At 40.7% G+C, this 12,581-nt stretch overlaps 1 protein-coding gene across 2 annotated transcripts in view; it reads left to right on the forward strand.

Moving 5' to 3' along the window:
- The window catches only part of csmd3b (CUB and Sushi multiple domains 3b), a 291,556-nt gene that overhangs the window by 180,955 nt on the left and 98,020 nt on the right, over positions 1-12,581 (forward strand). For both annotated transcript variants that reach the window (XM_089023141.1, XM_089023140.1), the window contains exons 11-12: positions 847-950; positions 1,071-1,183. In XM_089023141.1, the coding sequence (XP_088879267.1) occupies positions 847-950; positions 1,071-1,183 (217 nt within the window). The remainder of the gene's footprint in view (positions 1-846; positions 951-1,070; positions 1,184-12,581) is intronic.

Below are 12,581 nucleotides of genomic sequence, written 5' to 3' on the forward strand. Positions count from 1 at the left end.
GAAAGAATAAATAATTTACATAATTTCCGTTGTATTTATTATCTGAGTCCGAACTATGTTTTATTTTGAAAAATGAAAAAATACCAGATTACATCCCTCTATGACTTACTCTTGACGCATGTCAAAGCGCTTGTCTAGGTCACGTTATACATACCGCTAAAATTAGCCCACCGTAAGCTAGCAAAATGAGTAAAAAATAAACGTCTTTGGAAAGTTTCTGCTAATAAAGTTGTATAAAAATACACAATGGATTCATGTTTATTATGATATTTAAAAGAAAGAAAAAAAACAGTTTCCATGGCTGTCGTAACATTTTTTTGTATTTATTTGTTGTATTTATCCGCCGGTCCGTGAAAATATTGTCTGACATTCAACCGGTCCGTGGCGCAAAAAATGTTGAGGACCACTGCTCTAGGGAACATCAATGTTTTTAAGAAGGACGATTCGTAATCTCAGAAAATTATATTTATTATTTTATTGTGATAAACTCTGATAAAACCCTGGACTATTCAGCATCTGATTATCCGACTGTACCGCTATCTGTCTATTAGCTGACTAGCTATCTAGATAGCTATCTAGCTGGCTATCTATTACCTATGTATTAGCTAGCTTTCTATCTATTTGAATTGTTCTGGGTTGAGTGAACGCTGGCGTGTGTGGCTGCCGCTGCTCAACCACAGAAAAACTTATCATGTGACTGTAAAATGACCTTGAGAGTTTTGAAAGGCACTTATAAATGACATGTATTATTATTATTATTATTATTATTATTATTATTATTATTATTATTATTTGAATAAAAAAAATCTGATCGAACCATTATACCTGATTTCCTGTTTCCCGCAGGTCATCCAGATTAACTTTGAGGAGTTCGATTTGGAAATCGCCTACGATACGCTGACCATCGGGGATGGTGGGGAGGTGGGGGATCCTACCACCATCCTGCAGGTGTAAGTATTATGATCACTTAATATCCAGCTGTGTAAATGACGAGCACCGATGATCGTCTTTTATTACTGTCGATTTCCAATACTAATGAAAATGTCATGTCTTTGCCGTGCCACATGCAGCCTGTCGGGCAGCTTCGTACCCGACCTGATCGTCAGCATGACCCACCAGATGTGGCTCCACCTGCAGTCTGACGAGAGCGTCGGATCCATTGGCTTCAAGATCAACTACAAAGGTGAGTTAGGCGCAATATTCGACATCCAAAACGGCCACAAATCAATCCACCGAAAAACCTTAACATGTACGTACTGTATCAACATCCACAGACTGTGGCACAACTAGATGTTCTTCAATATAGGCAACTTTAGACTCTCCTCTTTCATCGGAAATAAAGAGTTAATTCCTAAATTATATGGGTCCGGAGTTATATGAGCTTCAAATACAAGTCCGAGAGGACAATGATTTCATCTGTGCTGTATGTCATGCATATAAGCATATTTGACAATAAAGCTGACTTTGACTTTTGACTTTGATTTTGGAAAAGAAAGAAAAAAACATTGCCAGCGGCCATGTCGGCTTTATATGCACCCAAACTAGAAAAAACAAAACCTGAACAAATTCTGGAATGGCGTTCTACATCATATTTTCAATTCCCGAATACATTTGCGAATGGGAGTGAATGAAGTTATATGGGTGTGGAGTTATCTGCGATTGAAATGGGGGAGGCTATACAAAAGGTAAATGTATTATGATTTATTTTTTCTTCTGTTGCCGTCCAGCAAAGAACCTGTCCCTCCGACCTTGATGCCTTGTATCCTCTTTTTTTCCTGCTTCTCTCTCACACTTTCGCTGTCTGATTTTTCTCTTTTTTTCCTCCCCTTGTTTCCTTTCATCTATTATTAAAGCAAACTTCACCCACCTGGCAACACTTGGTCTCTGCTGCCAGCTACAAGACACACACACACACACACACTGCTGCCAGCTACAAGACACACACACACACACACACACACACACACACACACACACACACACACACACACACACACACACACACACACACACACACACACACACATCCCTCGCTATAGATTTGAGGCTGCACTGCAACATTATTGACATCAAATTTGCATTAAAGATTCAGTGAGTTTGTGCCTGGACTATGAGTACAGCCATTCGTCATTCGGGCTGCACAGTCCTATATGTACAATTTGAAATATGGATCCTTTCCACAGTTCATTCTTTAGCTAGCTATATAATTGCACTGGTGAGCGACATACACGAGCGCATGTCTAAATTTGCACTTTGGGGTCTTCACGGCATGAAATAAACAATCTAATTGTAAGACGAAGCCACCAGCTATTATTGTGGGGTTGAGTGACATGTCCTCCTTCGATTGGTTAATATGTCACATCTTATACAGATCCATCGCTTGAAAATAGCTCTGGATCTTGGCTTCACCCTTCTGTCAACTCTTAGGTAGAAAATACTGAAAATTAGCTGACCTGCAGTGGCGCGCTGTGGGTTTCATCGCTAGGCCTTCAGTAGTTCTATGTCTGAATCAATCCAGACTGAAGAATGTATGGTGTTATTTACTACACGTCCTCTAGAGGGTACCATTAGCCAGTAAATAACTTACCGACCTTTCTTAATAATAATAATAATAATAATAATAATACTACTAATAATAATAATAATACATTTAATTTCAAGCACCTTTCAGGACTCTCAAGGACACTTCACAATCAAAAAACAATACACAAAACAATAAAACCATAAACAAATGATAAATAATAAAATAACTGATTGACCTAGACCAGATATGGGCAAACTACGGCCCGCGGGCCACATACGGCCCGTTAGGCTTTTTAATCCGGCCCGCCGAACTTGCCCAAATATAGTACAAACAGTGTCTAAAACTCATGACGAAAAAGTTAGCGAACAACAGGGCAGATAACTGAAAAGTTGCCTGCCCTATTTTTCAGAACTTGAAGCACAATGAGACAACTAATCACATTAAAAAACATTCTCACAAAGTATAAAGTTTTTTTTTAATCAAGAATGCACCTACTATAAATGCTACCTTGCTTCATTTACGGTAAATGTGCATGGCTGTAGATTTTGCTGCAGTAGTCGATTGTCATTGAGGTGCACAATGAAACGTTTGCATTGCTTCCTACGAGCCACTAAGCCCCTTTCATAAGTCTCACGTACACTTTACAGTCACGGTTTAATGTAAATTTATGTTTTGTAGCGCCACATATCTTGTTAGCTTCTTTTGAATTTTTCTTCTGGGCTGAGGTTCTGTGCTTCTATTTTGGAAAATGACATGCAATTGCACGACTTTATAACGCTTGCGAAAGTCCGGAAGAAAGAAGCAGGCTTCTGATTGGCTGCCGTGCCGAGTATGCAAATTTCAACTGCAGATAGTCTATGTTTGTGTGATTGGCGATGGTACACGTGTATTGTTTGCGCGTGTAGGCGAGGGCGTCAGTGAGGAGTTTGTTGAGTGCGCGGTCACGACAAACCATCTATGATTTGGCGGAATTTAACACAAACAGGTATTATTGAGCTTGAATATTTCGTTGTGTAATAATATGTTTTGAATGTTGAAAGTGATTCCATTTTCAATAAATGTTGATTTATTTCACTTTGCCCCTTCTCAGGGATATTTTTCACATTTGAAAGACAGTTAATAAATTGGGTTGTCGTGTTCTTACTGTGCTATGAGGTTTGTACATACTACATTTAAAGGACAACCGGCACCATTTTTTGTTTTTGTTTCCCACTGACATCAGAAAAACGTTTTATAGCATCTAAAATACCCAAATCAGGCAGGCTGATATTTTTAGTTAAATGAAAAACACAAATAAAAATGACTTCAAAATGAATCCGGAAATGGTCAGTTTCAGAAGGTCCCACCCCCCTGTTCGTGACGTCACACCAAGACGTCTTGCCTTTGATCGAGAATCAAAACAATGGCTTCAGATTCGGAGAAGATGTTTTCTTGTTACTCATCCAGTTATGAATATGATTCAAATAGTTCTGAAGAGGAAAGCATAAATGTTTGCAAATGATTCAAGGAGTCCTCCCATATCAATTCGAGCCGTCAATGACAGCAATGTAGCACCCAGAAAATGCAGAAGATTGCGCCCAAGCTCCGTTGGAAATGGGCTGATTTGTCAGCTGGGAATTTGTGTCAGTGAATATCAAATAGTTGTCTTGGTGCAACACACAATGATTCACCATGGCGTTATTTATGTGTTTTCCTTCTAATTTCACCATCAACACGGATCAACACGAAGTTTTCAGCCCAAACAAAGTACCCAAAATGCATTGTATGTCGCTTTCTCGGTCAGGGGCGGTACAAACGTGACGTCACATGGGGATCGTCATCAACTCGAAAACAAGACTTCATGAATATTCAGCGCAAGTCTTAAAACGTAAACTATAGCTATATGCTGTGGAATCTTTGTAAAATACGCTCAGTCAAAGTCATTTGAAGTGATTTTATAAATTATGGACATAACTTGTTCAGAGTATTTCCGGCCCAAACACTCCCTCCAAATGCTCCTGGCCCGGCCCCTCTGTCAAATTTTAGAACCCAATGCGGCCCACCCCTGTAGACCATGAATGCAATTTTAAACACATAGGTTTTGAGGTGGGATTTGAAAGTAGGGAGGGAGTCAATATTACGGATGTTGGGTGAAAGTGAATTCCACAGTTTGGGAGCAGAGCGGCTGAAAGCTCTGCACCCCATCGTGGTGAGACTAGCAGAAGGCACGTAGAGGTCAAGGGAGGATGAGGATCTGAGGGGCCAAGAGGGAACAGAGATTTGAACCGGGTCACACAGATAGGCAGGGGCAAGGTTATGTATGGCTTTGAATGTAAACAGAATTATTTTGAATCCAGTACGAAGTTTAACAGGGTGCCATTTGAGCTGCTGGAGGACAGGGGTGATGTGGTAAAATGTCCATCTTGAAAAGTCCGTCTTGAAAAAAGCTTTTCAGGAATCGGCGACACATAAAAAAATTCCTTTGCTGTCAATTTTGCTTTTGATGGGAGAGAGGATGTTTTTTAGACCCAACCATGTTGCTCCCAAGTCCCCCTTTAAAGAATATTTTGGTAGCTCAATGTTATTGCTGACTTGTCAAAACTAATAAAAATGATGCCCCGTGGTATCGTTTTAATAACAAGGAGGATTGGTCTGCGATAGACCAACCATTTCTAATTTAATTTGGCACTCTGTGTGTAATTCAGAGGACAACAAATATTTTATGAGCATTGTTGAGCTCATTAAGTGCAACTTGTCACTCGTAAAATATAAACACCCCCCCCCAAAAAAAAAACCTAATCATGTGAATTCTTTGAGGTCCTTCAAAATACGCCCCTCCCCCCATTCCAGAAGAGCCATGGCAAAGGTCCTTAATTATGCATATCGTCAAAATCACGTTTAGTGGACAATAAAAAAAAATGCTGAAATATGACTTCATAAAATATGCAGCTATGGCGTCCCTTTTTTTACAGTTGATAAGTCTCCCTTTGGGCTTGTGTGTTTGTGCTGTTAAGGTAACCTGTAAAGGACGAATGCTTACTTCATCACAAAGGCGTCAACAGGATGGTTGTTTATGAATTATTACCCTCTAGTAATAATCTAACAGTAAGCAATCCCGTTCCTGCAACTGAATGTGACATTGGCTTAGGCTAAGCACATTAGTCATGTTTTGAAAGTGTTGACAGTGGCATGCTAAGAGTTTTAGCTCGTATGATGACCATGGTAATGCTAATTTTAGCTCCCCATGATCATCAGAATCAGAACACACAAGGAATTTGTTTCCGGTAGAACACGCTGCACTAGTATCGTTGTCAAAAAAACTGCTAAGTGGCACTATACAGTTCCATTTTGGCTACTGTTGAAAGAGTTCAAAGAGTTAATGGCTTGGGGGAAGAAGCTGTTTAAATGTCTGCTGGATTTGGTGCGCATGGATCGGTAGCGCCTACCTGAGGGGAGTAGCCTGAAAAGGTGGTGGGCAGGGTGCGGAGGGTCAAGTAGGATTTTCCGCGCCCTAGTTTGGATTCTTGCAGTGTGCAAGTCCTCGAGAGTGGGTAGGGCGGTGCCAATGATTTTTTCCGCCGTCCGAACTGTCCGTTGAAGTCGGATTTTGTCCATTTTTGTGGCGGCCCCGAACCAAACGGTGATGGAAGAACACAGGATGGATTCGATGACAGCCGTGTAGAAATGTTGCAGCACCTCCTGTGGCAGGCCATGCTTCTTTAGCAGCCTCAGGAAGTACATTCTCTGTTGGGCCTTTTTCAGGATAGAGTTGGTGTTGACCTCCCACTTCATGTCCTGGGAGACTGTGATTCCCAGGAACTTGAAGGTCTCAACGGTTGACACCAGGCAGTTGGATAGTGTGAGGGGTAGCTACCTATATTGTTAGCAGAGGTCCTAACATCATTCTGTCAATTATCCTCCATCTACAGTAAAGTCTCGTTATATCGATATTCAAGGGAGTCCGAAAAAATATCGATATAACCGGGACTATCGATATATCCGACCCTGTTTGCATGTAATTTTCTCCGTGTGTGCATAGAAATAGTATCGATATAACCGGGACTATCGATATATCCGACCCTGTTTGCATGTAATTTTGTCCGTGCGTGCATAGAAATAGTATCGATATAACCGGGACTATCGATATATCCGATATCGATATAACGAGACTTTACTGTATCTTCTGCTCGGACAGCAGCTTCAGTAGGTCCAGACATCCCTCTCCCCAGGCACTTCTTCCAGTTTGGCAAGCTGGGTGACATAGTCTCTAATAGGCTCATAGTCTTCTGCCCGTGGGACATACCCGGAACACCTCACCAGGGGGGCGTCCAGGAGGCTTTTTAATCAGATTCCTGAGCCACCTCATCTGGCTCCTTTCTATGTAGAAGAGAAGCAATTTGACTCTGAGACTCTCAGATGTTACTCATCTTAATATCTAAGCGAGAGTCCGGACACCCGACAGAGTAAGCTCATTTGAGTCAATCATGATTTTAGGGTGACCCAGTAAAGCCGGCAGCCAATCAACACGGAAAGCATACTGACCATGTGAGGTATATTTTCACTTTTTCTGAACCTAGAGATAACGCGGATGCCCACAATGCCTCCATCAACATGACGACAGGTGGACGGATTTTTAACGGAAGCGCCCAACAAGGACAGTCCAGATGTGAGAGATGTCTGACTAAATTGTACTTGGTTATTGGCCAGAGCACAAGCCAGCAATTGTAGGAGAGTGAAACCATATTTCTCGCCTGGTGACATGCCCGGATCAAAGAAAAGACTCCAATTACTACTCACAGTCCTGACATCCAATTTTAGCTGGGCTTTCCAGGACTTGCACCAGCCACAGTTAAAACCAACATATTTTATTTACTTTTGGGAGCTAACAGCAAATGGAGGCATGCGGTGACCAGATTTTTTTCCTGGCTTTCTGTCTTGTCCTCCCCAAAAAGACCATTTTACAAACAAGCAGTGTTATCAAAATGATCCCTATTGCAGCCTTGCAGAAATGACTATCACATTGTCAGAGCCAAAAAATAGCCTCCTTTTACGATAGCTGCATTATAAAATCAGTCAATATGCTATACTGAACTTAAGAACTTCCATGCAACTTTGTGCCCTTTTACACATCTTTAAATAATCTTTCAATCATAATAATAACCGGACCCAAGCGAAATAAGTGTCGGGTGTTAAACTTCACACCTTTGTCTGATTATTCCCCATTTAACCCAGCGGTTGTCTCACCTCTCTAATATGACCTCACAAGTCGGAAACAAAATGCCATTGTACAGAGTGCGTCTGTGTAAGCTCTCAGTCGTACAGGAGTGGTCCATCGATGAGAAGGTTTCTTGAGCTTGTACAAAGTGAGCTTTGGTCTTTTTTTCAGACAGATTCCAGTTTTAAAATGAGCAAATGTGGGAGGCCATCAGTGTTAGCCATTAAACTTGGAATCTCAACCAAGCCACTGGCGATAATTAATCTGATATATTCTTAATTGTCCCCAAGTCTGAAATGTCCCCTTTGGTGCTGTCAATACAACATTGGGGGAGGTAAATCACTGCTTTTAACAGGCCAAATAAAAAGTGGTGATAGAAAGGGTTTATAGATTGTTTGACTTAATCTCTTAATGCATCCTGGCCTTTGGTTGGTGCATATAAAAGCACAGATATGAGTGAAAACGGACATTTCATTGGATTGAATTAGCCTTTATTAGTCTCGCGGTGGAGAAATTGACATTTCACAGCAGCAAAGCGATGAAAGTAAGAGTAAAGGAAAGGAAGAAGTAGAAAACCAGGCTGTGAAAATGCTGCCCATTACAGGAGCAAAAAAAAAAGCACAATCGCCCCGAGCTATCCAGCCATGACAGTCAACCGACATTACTCCCAAATCAAAAACTGTGCTGGCGATGACAGTCAAACAGTTTTTTTGCATGGAGTAAAAGCGTATCGCACATAGCTTTTAGCATCTTGGAAGCCAAATGAATTTCACAATGGTCACAAAAGCAACTAGTGCATGCCTCACCACCACCACCATATTGTTTTTCTTTTTCCTGTCCCCAAATCATATTACGCCCCCCCCAAAATCCATTACGTTCCCTGTTGGATCATTAAGTGTCAATTTATACTGGTACGCATTGTATGTTGTAGTCGCCTGAACAATTCAGGCTGGCGTGATAGAATATTAAATGAGCGGCGAACGCCTGGCGCAATCCCCAGACACATTTGGGGAATTGGGGCGGGGGTTGCATACTGTACACACACATTGTAAAAACGCCTTGTTCCATACAGTGGGTGTGTTTTGTTAATATTCCGCCAAAAGTCCTTTTTTTCTCCCCTCCATTCTTCAGCACCTCTCATAAAGATGGCGTCATGACGAAATGAATGCAATACATCACAAAACAAACACAGATATGAACATATAGCAAAAAAACATATCACCCCCCTGACCCCCACTCGATCCAAAAATGGCGCCGAAGAAGAAAAGGCAGGCCGAATACATTCACACAAATGCCATCCGCTGACTTTTTTTAAAAGAAAGACAAATGGCGACGCGGTGGCCTTTCACAGGGACTCTAACGGGGGATTCGTCTAACCTTATCACCAGGCTCACGACGTTAATTCCTTTCGAAACTCTGCCGCCGGAAGTGATAGATTCGAACCGGGAGTCGTTCGTCTGGCGTTGAAAATGCAATTTTTTTTCTACGCCGGGAGAGTCATAGAATTTAATGTGACGTGTAAATACGCCACAGGCTGGTTGCTGGTTGTTTGTCTACCTTATAGGTGACAGGATCTCGTTTTGAGTCTTTGCTTGGCCTACATTCCAAAATGATCTCTTTAGTAAGGGCTCGATTAAAAAAATGATCTATGGGAGAAAAAAAAATACATGTAGTGAGAAAATGTATCATACAGTTTTGCTCAAGGGTGCCCAACCTATAGCAAAAGGGCCATTTGTGGCCCCTCCACTGGTTTTGAGCGGCCCGTTCAACAAACCAAAAATAACCGCTGACATGGTCCGCAATGTTATGTAAAAATGGGTGTTAATTTGAGTGAAAATGACAAAAACCCTGGCACTTGAGTGGACACATTTTTTTTGCAGAATGCCGTGCAGTGAATACGTTAATTTACCAGGTCAGAAGTCTTTGACAAAGTAGATTTTCAAAATAAATGAAAAACATGTGTGCTTGATGTTTTTTTGCGTTTTTAACTCATTCATTGCCCTTCACAAATTTATTTGGGAATTGAAAATATGACATAGAACACCATTCCTGAATTAGTTCAGGTTTTTATTCTTGCATGTCTGCCGATAAAGCGCTGGCCATACCTCTGGCATTGATAATTCCCCTCCACAAAAGGGCAGCATTACCCTTTTTTACATGTTAAACTGCTATATAAATCATTATGTATGTATTGTGTTGTATTCCGTACAGCCACCCCTATTTCAAGCTCATATAACTCCAGACCCATATAACTTAGGAATTAACTCTTTTTTTCTGATAAAAGAAGAGAGTCTAAGGTTTCTTACGCTGCATTGAATGTTTTTGTATTCCTGAAACTCAATAGTCTGTGGGTTCAGCAATTTGAGTGAAAATGACAAAAACCCTGGCACTTGAGTGGACACATTTTTTTTTGCAGAATGTGGTGCAGTGAATACGTTAATTTGCCAGGTCAGAAGTCTTTGACAAGGCAGATTTTCAAAATAAATGAAAAACATGTGTGCTTGATGTTTTTTTTGCGTTTTTAATTCATTTATTGCCCTTCACAAATTTATTTGCGAATTGAAAATATGACATAGAACGCCATTCCTGAATTACTTCAGGGTTTTTTTTCTTGCTTGTCTGCCGATAAAGTGCTGGTCATACCTCTGGCATTGATAATTCCCCTCCACAAAAGGGCAGCATTACCCTTTTTTACATGTTAAACTGCTATATAAATCATTATGTATGTATTGTGTTGTATTCCGTACAGCCACCCCTATTTCAAGCTCATATAACTCCAGACCTGTGTAACTTAGGAATTAACTCTTTTTTTCTGATAAAAGAAGAGAGTCTAAGGTTTCTTACGCTGCATTGAATGTTTATGTATTCCTGAAACTCAATAGTCTGTGGGTTCAGCAATTTGAGGGAAAATGACAAAACCCCTGGCACTGGAATGGACACATTTTTTGCACATTATCTGGCAGTGAATGAGTTAATTTGCCAGATCAGCTTGAACAAAAAAAGTGAAGCAGGAAAAGTGATGAAGCAGATTGTTAAAATAACAAATTAAAAACAGCATGTAATTGCTTACTTGCTCAATTAGTTGTTATTCACATTCTTAATAAGTTCACTCCAAAACTACTCAACAATTTTCAATTTTGTAAAAGTTTTCAACATCCCCTGATCTAGCGGTTCTGGCTTTGTGTATGACTAACTCCTCGGGTTTCCTCCTTCCTCTGATCGTTTCCACAACTGTATGTTTTTCACTTCACTTCGTTCCCCGGCGGATGTCTCTCGCTCGCTCTCGCTCTCTCAGATCCTTTCAGCAAGTGTTTCCACAGCAAATTGATCTCATGTTGCGGTTGCTACCCGTTGACCTTTAATGGTCTACAAACAGTTTGACTAGTGCTCCCAGCTAGCATTATAAATGTACCCTCGTGCATTAGTTGGGAAGTTAACAAGAAAATGACGAAAAATCCGGTCGGCTTTTGGACCCTATATCTTTTTCTTTATTGGATTTAGCAATGACTTTGGTCTATGTTGCCTTTGGCAACAACATTACATTTTTTTTTCTTCCTTCCCTTTCGCTCACGATCCTCCCTAATGTTCACATTTCTGCTGTTTTTTTTTTCAAACTGAAAAGACATGACATTCCTGCCAAAGGTTACATTTCTCACACAAACGCGCAAAGTTGTTGTTTTTTTTAACAAGCATCCTTGTCGCTCGCTTGTGCTAAAGACACCTAACGGTGAGTCACACTCAAAGCGTTTTTCCAATGCCGCGACTTGACGGATGTGAGGTGTGCCATCTCATTAAAAAGAGAAAAACGATGGGGACAGTGGATCCTTTCTTGTCCCCCTGTGAGAAACAAAACCACCACGACCATCTTTTCTCTCCACTGGTTTGTTTGTGTGTCTGGGTATTTTTATCTAAAAATCCAGCGGATCGTGAACCTTCACAAACCCGATTGTCTCGCTAAAATAAGCCAGTTAAGACGGACGGACCAGCACTGCATTAAACTCAATGTAGGTCTTTCAAGTGAATGCGTCACATCCATGGATGCTTTTTGAATGGGGTGTCATCACTTAAAAGACAACCAACACCATTTTTTTTGTTTCCTTAACTGAAATCAGAAAAACGTTTTATAGCAACTAAACTACCCAAAACACGCAGGCTGATATTTTTAGTCAAATGCAAAACACCAATAAAAATGACTTAAAATGTCCCAAAACTGCCAAAAATTAGCTCGAAACTGGGGAGATTCAGAAAGTCCCACCCCATTGTTTGTGACGTCACGCCAGAATACTCCTTCACAAACTGCCTTGCTTCAGAATCGAAACAATGGCTTCAGAGAGTTAAGATTCGGAGAAGATGCTTTCTTGTTACTCATCCAGTTATGACTATGATTCAAATACAGTAAAGTCTCGTTATATCGATATCGGATATATCGATAGTCCCGGTTATATCGATACTATTTCTATGCACGCACGGAGAAAATTACATGCAAACAGGGTCGGATATATCGATAGTCCCGGTTATATCGATATTTTTTCGGACTTCCTTGAATATCGATATAACGAGACTTTACTGAAGTTTAATGTAAATGGGTTGATTTGTCCGTTGGGAATTTGTGTAAATGCGTGTTACCGCAATTGGCAGCAATACACGATTCACCATTGCGTTATTCATGTAGTTTTCCTTCTAATTTCGTGATCAACACCATGTTTTCAGATGGAAAAAAAAGTACCCAAAATGCATTGTGTGTTGCTTTCTCGGTCAGGGGCTTTCCATCCATGACATCACATAGGGCAGTGGTGTCAAAGTCATTTTTTGCCGCGGGCCACATTGTAGTTATGGTTTCCTCTCGAGGGCCGTTATAAATTT

The sequence above is a fragment of the Hippocampus bargibanti genome, linkage group LG20 (assembly GCF_051943395.1).
Source record: "Hippocampus bargibanti isolate YZ-2025 linkage group LG20, ASM5194339v1, whole genome shotgun sequence".
Classification (NCBI taxonomy): domain Eukaryota; kingdom Metazoa; phylum Chordata; class Actinopteri; order Syngnathiformes; family Syngnathidae; genus Hippocampus; species Hippocampus bargibanti.